The sequence below is a fragment of the Salmo salar genome, chromosome 24 (genome assembly GCF_965601325.2).
Source record: "Salmo salar chromosome 24, fSalSal1, whole genome shotgun sequence".
Classification (NCBI taxonomy): Eukaryota; Metazoa; Chordata; class Actinopteri; order Salmoniformes; family Salmonidae; genus Salmo; species Salmo salar.
Genome location: NC_138314.1, coordinates 25,884,423 through 25,901,590, shown reverse-complemented (window position 1 = coordinate 25,901,590; position 17,168 = coordinate 25,884,423). Strand labels below are relative to the sequence as shown.

Below are 17,168 nucleotides of genomic sequence, written 5' to 3'. Positions count from 1 at the left end.
TTTAAAATTGGACAACATTTATTGGAATACAACACACACGTTCTTTACCACAAGTGGCTGAACATTCATTTCAGTTCCATAGTAAAAGTAAGAAAATATGAATACATAGTAAATTCTACATTTATCAGTTCTATTTCATTTTTAGAACTTTTCCATCAGATGATAAAATAAAAGACAGAGCAGCTGTAAGACAACATCAGGTTATGATACAGGAGAACACCCCAGGGTGTGGCATTTATGTATTGAGCCCTATATGTATTCAAATTTCATTAGGATCCTGCAAGCTCTCAGTGCATCAACAACTGTTTGTCCTTTAAACAACCCTACATAGATTATACTATGTCTAGATCTATAAAATGCAAAACATACACACATAGAAGAGAATGACAGGAATTATGCACCTTTAACCATCTGAGCACAATTTATTTGCCTATGCCCTTTAGGCTAGTGTACAGTACCTTTGTGTTTTTGGTATGTATAAACAATAAGCATTCATAAAAATGCTTAGCCTTCCCTGTAGCTCAGTTGGTAGAGCATGGTGTTTGCAACGCCAGGGTTGTGGGTTCGATTCCCACGGGGGGCCAGCAAAAAAAAATGTATGAAATGTATGCATTCACTACTGTAAGTCGCTCTGGATAAGAGCGTCTGCTAAATGACTAAAATGTAAAAAAAAAAAATGTAAAAATGTATCAAATGTTACTGTACAATACTGACAATATAATGCTTTTTTAAGGTTTACGTCAGAAAATGATCTGCGGGCTGGTTCCATAGACTGCATGTTCCATCAGATGCGGCCAACAGCATACTGTACATTACAATAAGACTGCTGAATGTTAGTTTCTGTTTTCACTACAAAGTAAACTGATGTGAGGGTTATCATAATAGGAATACAGACAAGACGATCCAACCCAGGATTCAAAGGTTCAAACCCGATCAGCAGACGATGCTCTGAAGAATGTCTGGTCTGATCATGAAAGTGTCCAGAGAGGATCCTTCCCCAGGAGATGATCATTCCTGGTGAATGTTGCCATCTTTCATCCTCCAGCACTCATACAGCATGCTATGGAATTGAACAGAGATAGAAAAACACAAAATAGTTCATTATTAAGATCTCCCTATAATTCTAAATGAAGCAAGAAAAACATTATTATGAGTATGGAATCAGGTACACTGATGGTTGTAATCATACCGTGGTAAAGTGCACTATGGATAAGATCAGGATAATCAGGAGGCCAATGATCATGGAGGCTATCGCCATGTGAAAGGCTTTCCTACCGAGCCTCTCGGAACCCTCATAGTCCTCCTCATCATAACTGTTCTGAGACTTCAGAAGACAGGAGAGGGAGAAACAGAGAGAGAGGGAGGGAGGACAAGAACAATGGGTGAGAGGAGAGTACAGTTGGGGCAGAGCAACAGAAAATATCACTTTTAAACAATTAGAACCATTCATCAATAAATGGTGTAAAGTTTTCTTTAAGTATTCATCAATAACCATTACTGTAACAGTGTACACTATTAGTGGACACTGGGGAGATACAGGTAGGTTTCATCCCAGCCAATAAACCATCTAATATTTAGCCAGTGATTCAGAGGGGGACACACCAGTTAAAGAGATCATAATACTACGAATGGAGGGAAGAGTGACGCTGTATCATTGGTGAGTCAGATGAAAAGGCTGGACTGGACCTGTGAACACTAAATAATTTTTAGGGGAAACCCTTATGGGCACTGATCAGTACACTTCTCGGCACTCGGTTGAAGAGAAAATGCTCTTGCTGAACTTCTGTTTCTCACTTCGTCCCTGCCTTGGGTGGCACCTTAAATTCATGTTTATATTAAGATTTGTCAGAGTGCTGTGGATTACTCAGTGTCATGTGCTCCTCATCTTGTTTCTCACAGCCACAAAGCTGCAACAGCTGCCGTTGGCACATGTTAGGTTTAACGGATCCTTAAGTCGATCTAATTAATCTAATAAAATAAATCCATCAAAAGCAGTCTGTTTAAGCTAGAGATATCTGTTTATTTGTATGGGCTGCATCTCAATCCACCACATCTGCCTGTTTGCCTTCCTCATCTGCTGTGGAAAGTGGCAGAGCTACAGCATTGTTTGTCAGACTAGGGGCCTCATTTAAAACCGTTGCGTACATTTTATACTAGATATCTGCTTGCACCATTTCTGAAAAGACTGCCTATGCACACAGTATTGAGATTAATAAACTTAGCGCACACCATACATAGCCTATGTATTTTTCCGTTATAAATCAGACCTGTCGTAAAACTGTGCACGTGAACGAGCATTATAACTCCGCCTAAAAATTACCCATCATTCACCTTTTATGGTGACAATAATGTCCTTTTCTTTTGCAGTGATATTTGGTGTAGTCTAACTGACCGTTTCTGAAAGACAAAACAATTGCAAATTGTTGTCGACCTGTAAGCACACTGTTTGATTTCAATAACGTTTTGCATTTACTTTTTCCGAACCTAAATATGTTGCACTGCCTGCGAATTCTGAAACATTGTCTACTCTGAAAAATATGAAAACTACAGTAGGCCTACTTACAGTGGTAGCCTACACATTTCAATGTGAAGCATCAATTGTCTATCAACTGTCTGTTCACCTGTTAAATTCTACTGTATGCATAGAGAAAAAACGTGAAATTAATAGGCCCAATTAAATTAGACATGCGCATGGCAATTTGTTGTATGGCTACTTTGGGAATATGAACTCATGTCCAGAAAAGATGAAAACCATTGCAAAATACACTGCTCAAAAAAATTAAGGGAACACTTAAACAACACAATGTAACTCCAAGTCAATCACACTTCTGTGAAATCAAACTGTCCACTTAGGAAGCAACACTGATTGACAATACATTTCACATGCTGTTGTGCAAATGGAATAGACAACAGGTGGAAATTATAGGCAATAAGCAAGACACCCCCAATAAAGGAGTGGTTCAGCAGGTGGTGACCACAGACCACTTCTCAGTTCCTATGCTTCCTGGCTGATGTTTTGGTCACTTTTGAATGCTGGCGGTGCTTTCACTCTAGTGGTAGCATGAGACGGAGTCTACAACCCACACAAGTGGCTCAGGTAGTGCAGCTCATCCAGGATGGCACATCAATGCGAGCTGTGGCAAGAAGGTTTGCTGTGTCTGTCAGCGTAGTGTCCAGAGCATGGAGGTGCTACCAGGAGACAGGCCAGTACATCAGGAGACGTGGAGGAGGCCGTAGGAGGGCAACAACCCAGCAGCAGGACCGCTACCTCCGCCTTTGTGCAAGGAGGAGCACTGCCAGAGCCCTGCAAAATGACCTCCAGCAGGCCACAAATGTGCATATGTCTGCTCAAACGGTCAGAAACAGACTCCATGAGGGTGGTATGAGGGCCCGACGTCCACAGGTGGGGGTTGTGCTTACAGCCCAACACCGTGCAGGACGTTTGGCATTTGCCAGAGAACACCAAGATTGGCAAATTCGCCACTGGCGCCCTGTGCTCTTCACAGATGAAAGCAGGTTCACACTGAGCACGTGACAGATGTGACAGAGTCTGGAGACGCCGTGGAGAACGTTCTGCTGCCTGCAACATCCCATAGCATGACCGGTTTGGCGGTGGTTCAGTCATGGTGTGGGGTGGCATTTCTTTGGGGGGCTGCGCAGCCCTCCATGTGCTCGCCAGAGGTAGCCTGACTGCCATTAGGTACCGAGATGAGATCCTCAGACCCCTTGTGAGACCATATGCTGGTGCGGTTGGCCCTGGGTTCCTCCTAATGCAAGACAATGCTAGACCTCATGTGGCTGGAGTGTGTCAGTAGTTCCTGCAAGAGGAAGGCATTGATGCTATGGACTGGCCCGCCCGTTCCCCAGACCTGAATCCAATTGAGCACATCTGGGACATCATGTCTCACTCCATCCACCAACGCCACGTTGCATCACAGACTGTCCAGGAGTTGGCGGATGCTTTAGTCCAGGTCTGGGAGGAGATCCCTCAGGAGAGCATCCGCCACCTCATCAGGAGCATGCCCAGGCGTTGTAGGGAGGTCATACAGGCACGTGGAGGCCACACACACTACTGGGCCTCATTTTGACTTGTTTTAAGGACATTACATCAAAGTTGGATCAGCCTGTAGTGTGGTTTTCCACTTTAATTTTGAGTGTGACTCCAAATCCAGACTTCCATGGGTTGATAAATTGGATTTCCATTGATTATTTTTGTGTGATTTTGTTGTCAGCACATTCAACTATGTAAAGAAAAAAGTATTTAATAAGATTATTTATTTCATTCAGATCTAGGATGTGTTGTTTAAGTGTTCCCTTTATTTTTTTGAGCAGTGTATATTTATGATATGTATTTTGTATTATATTTATCAATGAAATATTGTCGCCTCCAGAAATTTGACATTACATTATTCAGACGTAGCCTACAAACGTCAATAGAAAAGGTGAACCATCTGTTCTACGTTTAACTGAGCTTCAGTTCGGATCACAGAGCTAAATAGTTGAAATAGCTTAACTATGCTGAACCAAAATATAAATAGCTTAACTACGCTGAACCAAAATATAAATAGCTTAACTACGCTGAACCTAAATATAAATAGCTTATCTACACTGAACCAAAATATAAATAGCTTATCTACGCTGAACCAAAATATAAATAGCTTAACTACGCTGAACCAAAATATAAATAGCTTATCTACGCTGAACCAAAATATAAATAGCTTAACTACGCTGAACCAAAATATAAATAGCTTAACTACGCTGAACCAAAATATAAATAGCTTATCTACACTGAACCAAAATATAAATAGCTTATCTACGCTGAACCAAAATATAAATAGCTTAACTACGCTGAACCAAAATATAAATAGCTTATCTACGCTGAACCAAAATATAAATAGCTTATCTACACTGAACCAAAATATAAATAGCTTATCGACACTGAACCAAAATATAAGTAGCTTATCGAGACTGAACCAAAATATAAATAGCTTATATACACTAAACCCAAATATAAATGTAACATGTTGGTCCCAGGATAAAATAAAAGATCCCAGAAATGTTCTATATGCACAAAAAGCTTATTTCTCTCAAATGTTGTGCACAAATTTGTTGACATTCCTGTTAGTGAGCTTTCTCTGTTGCCAAGATAATCCATCCACCTGACCGTTATGGAATATGAAGAAGCTGATTAAATATCATGATCATTATACAGATGCACCTTGTGCTGGGGACAATAAAAGGCCACTCTAAAATGTGCAGTTTGGTCACACAATACAATGCCACAAACGTCTCAAGTTATGAGAGAGTGTGCAATTGGCATGCTGATTGCAGGAATGTTCACCAAAGCTGTTGCCAGAGAATGTAATGTTAATTTCTCTACCACAATGTTGTTTTAGAGAATTAGGCACTACTTCCAACCGGCCTCACAACCACAGACCAGGACCTCCACATCTGTCTTTTTCACCTGCAGGATCGTCTGAGACCAGCCACCCGGACAGCTGATGAAACTGGGTTTGCACAACCAAAGAATTTATGTACAAACAACCAAAGAATTTATGCACTTGCGTGCTCGTCATCCTCACCAGGGTCTTGACCTGACTGCAGTTCGGCGTCATAACCAACTTCAGTGAGCAAAAGCTCACCTTCCATTGCCACTGGCACACTGGAGAAGTGTGCTCTTCACTGAAGAATCCCGGTTTCAACTGTACCGGGCAGATGGCAGACAACGTGTATGGTGCTCAGTTTGCTGATGTCAACAATGTGAACAAAGTGCCCCATGGTGGCAGTGGGGTTATGTTATGGGCAGGCATAAGCTACGGACAACGAACACAATTGCATTTTATCGATGGCTATTTGAATGCACAGAGATACTGTGACGAGATTCTGAGGCCCATTGTCATGCCATTCATCCGATGCTATCACCTCATGTTTCAGCATGATAATGCATGGCCCCATGTCACAAGGGTCTGTACACAATTCCTGGAAGCTGGAAATGTCCCAGTTCTTCCATGCCCTGCATACTCACCAGACATGTCACCCATTGAGCATGTTTGGGATGCTCTGGATCATCGTGTACGACAGCGTGTTTCAGTTCCCGCCAATATCCAGCAACTTCGCAACGGATCAACTCTAAGGATAAATCCAACATATGCACTACAACTGCCTCTGCAACGCAATGTTGCAGGGCAAACGCAGCTTTCCATTGGAAATTAATGTACTTCTGGTGTACCAAAATGCAATGACGCTGTTGGGGTGGTTTTGATTGAGGCGTTACACCTCGATCACACCGACAGCATCATTGCATTTTGGTACACCATAAGCAGTGGCGACCCATCATTCAGGGCAGGTGGCACAGTTAATAAAGCTGCATACACACATGGTCTCTTTTTTGTTTTCTTGAGTAAGGCAGTTCCAAAATGCAGGTGTTTCAGCCTAGCTCAGTGCTTTCTGTGGTGGTGGGGCGAGCCAACAGAAAACAGGATCACTGCGCCGTGATTGGCTCAGTGTTCTGTCACTCAGTTTAAGTCCTTAGTAAGAGTAGACATCCACAATTTTAGCCCTTTGGGTCCTGCCATAGAGTTATGTTTCAAGTGCCCTTCCAAGAAGGCTCAAGGTCATTGGCCACAGATAAAATTACGTCAAATCATGTTATATGTACAGTAGTTTGATTGGACTGACGATGTCAAGATCTTACTTTCAAAGTCTTAGCTAGCAGTCATCATCATGAATTAAGTCGACAATCTACTAGCACATCTTTTTTAATCCTTGTCATATGAAGATAAATAATGGAGAGAAATTATAGATAAAACATATCGGTGCTCATCGGCCATTGGACATAAAGATTACACAACAAGTTGAAAATCGCAAATTCAACAAATGAGCCATCTGTAAAGAATCAGTGGCTAACTGCAGGCATTGCAAAGCAACCACTAACGTTAGCCTGCTATTCAATGGAGTGGCTGTGTTTTTTTCCCAGAGTTCCCAACATAAGTCCAGAGAATGCCAGACTTTTATGACAAAATTTGCAAACAAAGGACTGCCGCACCACCTTCACAAGGTGAGTACAAAAATCTCTTGTATGCTGCTGCATAAATTATGTAATATACCAGGGAGATATGTATACTGTAGCTAAGAAAGTAATACTAAGTGTATGTTGTGTAGTAATTTGGTCTATTTTCACCAACGCGGTATTGTAAACGTTCGTGGCAGGTGTGTGCTTCTTTTTGTACAGCATCGACAGTGCTACCGATAGTAGTGGTGGCGCTTGGCTTGCACATGCAAATTCAGCACACACAACATTCTACAATAGAATTGTGTTATTTGATGTGTCAAATGAAAAGCTTACTTAACGTGTCAAATAGTGTTATATGACGTGTATCTTTTTTGACACTCAAAGACCCAAACGACGTGCAATATGCCTCACCCTAATAATTTGGTCTATTTTCACCTCTTAATTTCGCCTACTGTTCTAACTTGGTGGTGCACATGTAGCCTATAACCTGTTTTAGAGAAATGTAGTCATTAAATATTGTAAGAGCTTTCATTGTCTGTTTATATGCCCCCTGTATTTATCCTACGGTTCTGACTTGGTGTACAGAGAGAATACTGTAAGAACGGCCCAAGTTCTGAATTCTGTTGTTGTACAAAAGTGCTGAATAAATAGTTATATCGACTACGTCCGTCGTCGCTTGCTCATTGTCTTAATCAAAATTACGGATTGCCTCTTATCCGCTTGTCGTCCCCTTGTGCCATAGTTTGCACATCTCAATTGTCAGTAGAAACCAATTTTTTTTTAAGCAAGTCAGCCGTATGGGCTATGTTTTTTTAAAAGGCAGTAAATGAGGCTGAATGAACTGTTTTGCTGCAAGACAAGGCTCCGCTGAAAGCCAGGTGTAGCACTGGTAAGGTGTTGGGACTCTGCTGTTGGGATAGCTTTTTGTAGGCCATAACAGTTTGTGGGTACCGTTTGTCACAGTTATAGTGAAATTAATGCATTATTTAGTGTTGTGTTGTGGCTTTGCTGGCATGCCTCACACATTTTTTGTTTGTTTGCCCCACCAAGATTTACATGCTAAAATCGCCACTGACCATAAGTACATCCATTTCCAATGGAACGCTGCATTTGCCTTGCAGAGGCAGTTGCAATGCGTTCTGTGTGGTGCATATGTTTAATTTATCGAACGTGTGCGTCAAACTGTATGCGTAGACGTCTTGACAGAAATGGTAGCAGAAGGTGAATGTTGAACTTTTGTTGCATACATATACAGATGATGCTGTCGGTGTGATCCAGTCGTTACAGAGTAGACTACGTGTGCTTCAATTAGCTGGCTCGGTGCAGTAGGGGGAAGATTTTTGTGTGTGAAAAAATATGAATGTCTACGTTACACTATCCCGCGAATCTCCCGCAAAATCATCCTGTTGTCCCACATTTGGGTATTTTAAATGTGGTCACCCACATCTGAAGGTAACCCGGTACCAATTTAAAAAAATTATGGAAGTATAAAAGTAGTTTTGTGACAACAAAAAAAGGGGTTAAATGTGTCTATATATACCTCCTGAGCTTTCTTATATCTCCTAGATATAGGACAGACACTTCAAAACCTTATTCCTTATGATACATTTTTGACTGTTTTGCCATTTATGAACGTGTTATTCAATGCGTTTCTAATGGCTGTAGTAGTAAAGGCCAAATTCAGTATTTAATCAAAAAATATATACAGTATACACTACATGGCCAAAAGTAAGTGGACACCCCTTCAAATAAGTGGATTTGGCTATTTCACCCATTGCTGACAGGTGTATAAAATCGAGCACACAGCCATGCAATCTCCATAAACAAACATTGGCAATAGAATAAAGAGCTCAGTGACTTTCAACATGGCACCGTCATAGGATGCCACCTTTCCAACAAGTCAGTTCATCAAATTTCTGCCTTGCTAGAGCTGCCCGGTCAACTGTATGTCCTGTCTCCAGAAACAACGTCAGCTCAAGAACTGTTCATCGGGAGCTTCATGAAATGGGTTTCCATGGCCGGGCAGCAGCACACAAGCCTAAGATCACCATGCACAATGCCAAGCGTCGACTGGAGTGGTGTAAAGCTGGAGCAATGGAAACGGGCTCTCTGGAGTGATGAATAACGCTTCACCATATGGCAGTCCGACGGACTAATCTGGGTTTGGCGGATGCCAGGAGAACGCTACCTGTCCCAATGCATAGTGACAACTGTAAAGTTTGGTGGAGGAGGAATAATGGTCTGGGTCTGTATTTCATGATTTGGGCTAAGCCACTTATTTACAGAGAAGAGAAATCTTAATGCTACAGCACACAATGACATTGTAGATGATTCTGTGCTTACAAATTTGTGGCAACAGTTTGGGCAAGGCCCTTTCCTGTTTCAGCTTGACAGTGCCCCCGTCCACAAAGCGAGGTCCATAATTTTTTTTTTTTAATTAACAATGTATTAATTGTCATTTTTTACAATTTAACAATCATCAACAAAATATGACACAGATAATGCCCCGTTATTCACTCCACCTACACAAAACAGCATGCTACATGGGAGCACATCGTACAAAACCCTTCCATCCCCAACCCATTAACACCCCCCTCCCTCCCATCTACCGCTATTAGCGTCGATGATTAACAAAAACAAAACAGAATGACCTTCACATTCAATGTAGAAAATAAATGATCAACGCAAAAACAAATAATACATTAATAAAGAAAATAATAATGAGGCAGCTAAGGTGACAACTCTAGAAACTGCTGAAAGTCCCCCCAGACCTCATTAAATTCAAAGGGTTTATTACGTGAATTGTAGTAATGTTTTCCGATGGAAAATAGGATGTTAGTTTTAGCCACATCTGCTTGCTTGGCGGAGTATCACTCTTCCATTAAATAGCTGTGCATTTATTGGCTGCAATGACTGCCAATTTAATGAATCTGGTTTTGCAGAGTCATCTTCAAGAAGAATAAGGGAAGGATCTAGTGGTACAGTCATTTTAGTGACCTGTGATAAGATCTGAATAATGTTTTTCCAATAATTGCCTAGTTCAGGGCAGGACAAAAACATATGCATAATTGTGCCCACCCCTGTTTTACACCTTGATCTTATAGTCTCTCTGGTGTAAAGTAGACCCTATGTAAATATTGAATTGCAATGAGACCAAGGTCATCATGCCACTTCATGCAAGCCTTCAGAGCGCCATCGTTCCCCAACAGACCTTGAAGACCAGAGTACACGTAAGAAATTAAACCTTTGACCCCTTTCCTCTCCAGCCACAGTTTATCAGTTACACGTTTACTCATGGACTGAATCCTACCTCCCTGCTGAGTGGCAATATAATGCCTAACCTGTAGGTACTTGAAGAAATGAGTTTGAGTTAACTGAACATGAGATGCCAGTTGTTGAAAGGATAGTAGTTCAGCTTCTCTATACAGATGACCAAATGTTTTAATTCCTTTGTTGAAACAATAAAATGTAATAGCATCTCTTAGGGGTTTGGGTAAAATGGGGTTATTATAGAAAGGTGTTTGTTCATATATAGATTTATACCCTTCTGTTTGTTTATGCACTTCAATCAATAAGTGTTTTTAATGAAAGGATTGTTTATGCGACCTAGCAAAGCTTTAGGTGGGCTAATGTAAGGTATATTTGCCAATATTACTAGGGAAAGACACTCTTCCTCTATCTGTCTCCAAGAGAGTGAACTTGTTGTATTTTGCCATACCCACACAGCCTTTAACTGAGATGCCCAGTAATACAACTGGAAGTCAGGTAGGGTAAGTCCTACTTCTGAGTATGGTTTGCATAAAGTTGTGAGTTTCACTCTTGGGGGTTTCCCTTTTCACAGAAATGAAGAGACCTTCCAATTAAGTTGTTTGAAAAAAACTTTGGGAATAGGAAAGGGCAAGGTTTGAAAAAGGTACCAAAGAATTTTGGTAATATATTAATCTTTACACAATTGACCCGCCCAGTAAGAGAAATTGGTAAATCCCGCCAATTCTTCCCCAACCTTTTTGAGAATTGGAGTATAGTTCAGTTGATATGTCTTAATAATTTCAGAAAGAATTTGCAATCCAAGGTATGTCATTTTCTGAGGTCTCCAAGAAAACAGCTGGTCTAAGATTGGGTTCTGCATAGCTGCCCTGTTAAAAGACATAATTATACTCTTCGATAGGTTCATTTTATACCCTGAAAAGGTCCCATATTCTTTCATGATGTCAACTAATGCTCGGAGTGAAATTTCTGATTTAGTGAGCTAAAGCAAAATGTATCAGCATATAGCGAGACCAGATGTTCACGCCCACCTATACGAACACCATGGATGGATGGATGAGATCTAAAAGCTTCTGCCAGTGGCTCTATAGCCAAAGAAAAAAGGAGAGGACTAGCGGGACAACCCTGTCTTGTGCCACGTGATAGGGAGAACTGTGAGGAAATGTTTCCATTAGTCAGGATCTGAGCTACTGGACATTTGCACAGTAATCTAATCAGGCCTACATACTTAGGTCCAATATCCATCCTCTGTAAAACTTCAAACAGGTAGGTCCATTTTATGCGGTCAAAAGCTTTTTCCGCACCTAATGAAGCTGCCAATACAGGTTCTTGGTCATTCTCTACATAATGCATAATATTAAATCATCTTCTGATATTATCAGGAGATGAGCGGTTTCTTACAAAGCTTGTTTGGTCCATAGCAACCAAGTCAGGAAGAACCTTATCTAGTCTAAGAGCTATGAGTTTTGCAATAATTAAGAGCTATGAGTTTTGCAAGAATCTTATATGAAGTGTTCAATTAAGTTATTGGTCTATACGACCCACAAAGCAGAGGATCTTTCCCAGGTTTTAATAAAACTGTGGTCAGTGCTTATTCAAGTGTGTCTGTGAGCTTTTCTGTCTCTATGTCATAATTAAACATATCTCAAAGAGGCTCGAATAGTTTGGGTAAAAAGGATCTTTAGAATTCAATAGGGAATCCGTCTAACCTTGGTGATTTTCCCCCATAAATGTTGAAAATGGGTTCCCTAATTTCCTCAAATGTAATCTCTTTCTCATAGTACTCTCTATCCTTATCAGTTAAAGCTTGTAAATTGAGGTTGTTCAAAAACTCATGCATTGTGGCAGGGGCATCCCCTTCAGACTTGGACAATGTTTCATAAAACTCGTTAAAGACCAGATTAATTCCCTCAGGACCCTGAACAACTGTATTATTTGTTAGCTTAATAGAGCTAATATCTCTACGAGCTTCCTCTCGCCTTATCTGCCAAGCCAGCAACTTTCCTGCTTTATCATCTCCATGTTCATAAGACTCCTGAACATCTAATCAAATGGCTACCCAGACTATTTGCACACCCCCCTCTCTACGCTGCTGCTACTCTTTGTTAATATACATGCATAGCCACTTTAATAACTCTACCTACATGTACATATTACCTCAATTACCTCGATACCAGTGCCCCCGCACATTGACTCTGTACCGGTACCCCCTGTATATAGCCTCGCTATTGTTATTTTACTGCTGCTCTTTAATTATTTGTTACTTTTATTTGTTATATATCTTATATTTTTTAAGGTATTTAAAAAAATAATTGTTTAACTGCTTTGTTGGTTAGAGCTTGTAAGTAAGCATTTGACTGTAGGGTCTACACCTACTGTATTCAACGCATGTGACAAATATCATTTTATTTGAAGGGGGTAGATCCAGAATTTTGGGAATCCATTCCTTCTACAGCCTCCGGGAAAACTTGAAATCACAATTTCGAGCGCTTTTGGAAATGTTCGTAAGAATCTAATTTCTACTCGAGTTTAGAGATGGCGTCTTCCAACTTCTTGCACTTTTGATTCACGTCCTAGCGGACATCCAGGATGGCAGCCTGGTGGTCAGCATGGTCTTTTAAATCCATTATTAAAAAATGTAAAGAATATGGCACCACAACAAACCTGCCAAGAGAGGGCTGCCCACCAAAGCTCACGGACCAGGCAAGGAGGGCATTAATCAGCGAGGCAACAAAGAGACCAAAGATAACCCTGAAGAGCTGGGCTTTACGGAAGAGTGGCCAGAAAAAAGCCATTGCTTAAAGAGAAAAATAAGCAAACACGTTTGGTGTTCGCCAAAAGGCATATGGGAGACTCCCCAAACATATGGAAGACGGTACTCTGGTCAGATGAGACTAAAATTGAGCTTTTTGGCCATCAAGGAAAACGAAAACCCAACACCTCTCATCACCCCGAGAACACCATCCCCACAGTGAATCATGGTGGTGGCAGCATCATGCTGTGGGGATGTTTTCATCGGCAGGGGCTGGGAAAATGGTCAGAATTGAAGGAATGATGGATGGCGCTAAATACAGGGAAATTCTTGATGGAAACCTGTTTCAGTCTTCCAGAGATTTGAGACTGGGATGGAGGGTCACCTTCCAGCAAGACAATGACCCTAAGCATACTGCTAAAGCAACAGTGGTTTAAAGGGAAACATTTAAATGTCTTGGAATGGCCTAGTCAAATCCCAGACCTCAATCCAATTGAGAATCTGTGGTATGACTTAAAAATTGCTGTACACCAGCGGAACTCATCCAACTTGAAGGAGCTGGAGCAGTTTTGCCTTGAAGAATGGGCAAAAATCCCAGTGGCTCTATGTGCCAAGCTTATAGAGACATACTCCAAGAGACTTGCAGCTGTAATTGCTGCAAAAGGTGGCTCTACAAAGTATTGACTTTGGGGGGTGAATAGTTATGCACACTCAAGTTCAAGTTCTTATTTCTTGTTTGTTTCACAATAAAAAATCTTTTGCATCTTCAAAATATGTTGTTTAAATCAAGTGATATAAACCCCCCAAAAATCAATTTTAATTCCAAGTTATAAGGCAACAAAATAGGAAAAATGCCAAGGGGGGTGAATACATTTGCAAGCCACTGTATGCTCTTCCTGCCCTACAGTACTGCTGTTGATGAGAGGAAACTATACTCACAATACAGTCATTGTATTGTGCAAAGCTATGTCCATTTATTTTGGTTGTTTAAACTCTCCCGGAATGTTAACCCTCCAACACATCTGTGATCTGGGATTTGACACAGTCGTGGACATGTATCCTATCCTGTAGTTGAACTTGACTTCAGCTCCAGTCATGACCGAGCACACATCGTCAGCATTATGTGTACGTGTGTGTGACGCTGACGGGGGTTCAAAGAGGTGGACAGGCTATTTTTGTAACTCATGAGACTGAACTTCACAGGCACACTGACTCATTAGCCATTCAGTGATCATACACCACTGACACACTTGCACTGAGACAGGTGCATCACACAGAACAGCATGTATAACTTCAAATAAACTGTTGTGCCAGAAAATTACCATGAAGTGTTGTCATGGCTGAGATTTCACTCATGATATACTGCTAATAAAATGATCAGTGTTTCTCAAACATTTTTAAACACAGTCAAAATAACCAGTCCTCAATACCTTAACAGTATCCTGAGATAAGAGGTCACATATCATTGATCCATCCTCATTACTTCATGCCTGTCTAAAGATGAGACGTGTACTCTACTCTTGACCAACATTGAGGTAGAGGCAGACAACATTGACATGTTGACCCAACTCTTGATCAGACTCACCAGTACAGAGAAGACCAGAGCCACGATGTTGACAGGCCAGGCTGGGCAGAAGCAAGTGAGCATGGTAAGGTAGACATAGTTCTTCAGAGGGGGGATCTCCTGGGCCCCCCTGCCCCCCAAGTGGTCAGCATTCACATCCAGCAGCTGCTTGGTCTTCACCTCCGTTGGCTGGGGCGTCCCTGGAGACATTGGACCGGCTAAACAGGTCACACTGGTCAGTCAGAGATGGACAGAAAGGAAGTAGAGGAGCCAGGTTAAAAAGTAAGCCAATGTATGGGAGGAAAACCCCTACCTGGGGACAAGTGTCTTAAGACTGTCTTAGGTGTGAGAAGACTGAAGCAGACTAGGGGCTCCAGCCAGAGATGAGAGATAACCTAATTACTTTCAGGGGTGAATACTATCCTTCTTCTGAGAGAGGAGGGGCACTAGAGGACGGAGAGAGGGAGGGACAGGGAAGAAAGTGAGATGAACAGGGTTCAAGAGAGAAAAAGTGAAGAGAAAGTAGATTAAGGCATGCACATAGGGCCCGATTCCGATTTAGTTAATTATGCCTTTCTTATGCACGCCTTTCCTACACACTTCTCAGTAGTTGGTATTCAGACTTACCTTGTGCAGGTGCTTAATGGGCTTTGCAGGCCTGGTTCCCTTGCACGCATTGAATACATGTAATTCAACTGCTGAAAACCCTCCGACTTGCTGGCAACAGATTTTCTCATGGAGTATTCATTCAATAGGGTTTTCAGTACATTTATCTGAAGCCATCCCTTTAAATACAGTGTACCTTTTAGTTTGAATGTTGTCCACAGACTCACTAGAATATATGGAGAGAACGGGTTCAGAATATTAGGGATAATGTAAGAAAGCCATAAATGTTTTTCTGATAGAAATAACACCATTCTCTATGCACTGTAATTTACTTCATAAGAGCATATTTATTATTGAACCTTTATTTAATTAGGCAAATCAGTTAAGAACAAATTCTTATTTTACAATGACGGCCTACATACAACATTGGATAGGAGTGAGACATGGGGTGCGTTCGATCAGATTACTAATGTTAAAAATCGGTGACCAACTTTCAGTGTGTTGCATTGTGGGGATAAAAATTGTCCGACTTGTGCCTACATTATCACGTTTCAAGGTATGACCCAGGTGCAGACAATGTTGAAGAAACAAAAGTTTATTCTTTAAAACAGGGGCAGGCAAATGACAGGTCAAGCAGGCAGGGGTCAATAATCCAGAGAGAGTGTAAGGCACCAGAACAGCAGGTGGGTTTAGGGTCAGGTCAGGCAGAGGTCGGTAATCCAGAGTAGAGGCAAAGGTACAGGACGGCAGGCAGGCTCAGGGTAAGGCAGGCAGGCAGGCTCAGGGTAAGGCAGGCAGGCTCAGGGTAAGGCAGGCAGGCTCAGGGTAAGGCAGGCAGGCTCAGGGCAAGGCAGGCAGGCTCAGGGCAAGGCAGGCAGGCTCAGGGCAATGCAGGCAGGCTCAGGGCAAGGCAGGCTCAGGGCAAGGCAGGCACAGGGCAAGGCAGGCTCAAAACTAGAAAACAGGGACTATCGCAAAGACAGGATGCAAGGGGAACCACTTGTAGGTTTGAACGAACAAAACAAACTCACACAGACAGACAGACAGAAAACACAGGTATAAATACCCAGGGGATAATGGGGAAGATGGGTGACACCTGAAGGGGGATGGAGACAAGCACAAGGACAGGTGAAACAGATCAGGGCGTGACATACATGTCGACTGCATGAACTTTACAGCAACCATGTGATTAAAGGTCCTGAAGTTTCGCCTGCAGTGTATTTACATTTTCTTCAGTTGCTCGTCACTAGCGGCAACTTGCAGCCATCGCCTGCATTGTGGGAGGCACTATTTGTGTTTTTGTTTGACCCATGCGAACGGGACCAAAAACATGACTGAAACAGGAAGTAACTTTGCTGCAATTCACATGTATACAGTGGATATGTACAAATTAAATTGATATTTGAGGCTCTCTCTCCCCAATTGATAGTATAATGTAGGCTACGCACATATTTAGTGTGTGATATGAGGTTGGAGACATGTTTATTTCGACATTACAAATAAAAGCCTTTTTAAACAATGGCAACACTGCCATATTGCACTGAGCTTTGCTGTTGGAAAACTACATCAGTGTCTGACTTTTGGCTATATACAGATGCACCTCCTCTGACTTCACTCTTCAACTTTCAACAGCAGTCGCGTGCTTCAGCCTTACTACTCAAACAAGCCCTATGGTGATGGAGGTTGGGAGATTATGGACAAGTCATGGACCATGATGTTTGTGTGCCTCTGCCTATTGTAAATGGCTCAGAAGAGTAACTTAATGGCAATTCACTTAAGAATCAGTACTTTGATTACTTTAAATATACTTTTCTGTTATGCTTACATTTCCAATATGGATGCATAACACATTGGGGCTAGTTAACCTAAATGACTAAATTGCTTGAATGTTTCCTAACCTTGAAAGTAGTCTATGGAGAGACTGCAATCCCTTTATATCTGACATACAGTATACTAGTCATGTTATG

General features: G+C 41.6%; 1 protein-coding gene across 2 annotated transcripts; it reads right to left on the bottom strand.

Moving 5' to 3' along the window:
- On the bottom strand, window positions 1–15,040 carry LOC106585337 (transmembrane protein 233). Of its 2 annotated transcripts, XM_045706977.2 has the most exons (4): window positions 14,909–15,040; window positions 14,617–14,813; window positions 1,190–1,324; window positions 1–1,060 (listed from the first exon to the last, which is right to left on the bottom strand). In XM_045706977.2, exons 2-4 carry the CDS (start codon window positions 14,803–14,805, stop codon window positions 1,049–1,051), a joined length of 336 nt encoding a protein of 111 aa, XP_045562933.1. In that variant the 5' UTR covers window positions 14,806–14,813; window positions 14,909–15,040; the 3' UTR covers window positions 1–1,048. The 2 variants fall into 2 exon arrangements, with proteins under 2 accessions (XP_045562933.1, XP_014026903.1); XM_014171428.3 differs by having other exon boundaries at window positions 14,617–15,008.
- Window positions 15,041–17,168: the final 2,128 nt, after the last annotated feature.

Coding starts and splice junctions, on each gene's coding strand:
- LOC106585337 (XM_045706977.2), bottom strand. CDS start 14,805: ATGTCTCCAGGGACGCCCCAGCCAACGGAGGTGAAGACCAAGCAGCTG. Junction 1,325..14,616: donor CTCTGGTCTTCTCTGTACTG/GTGAGTCTGATC, acceptor TGTCTTCTGAAG/TCTCAGAACAGTTATGATGA.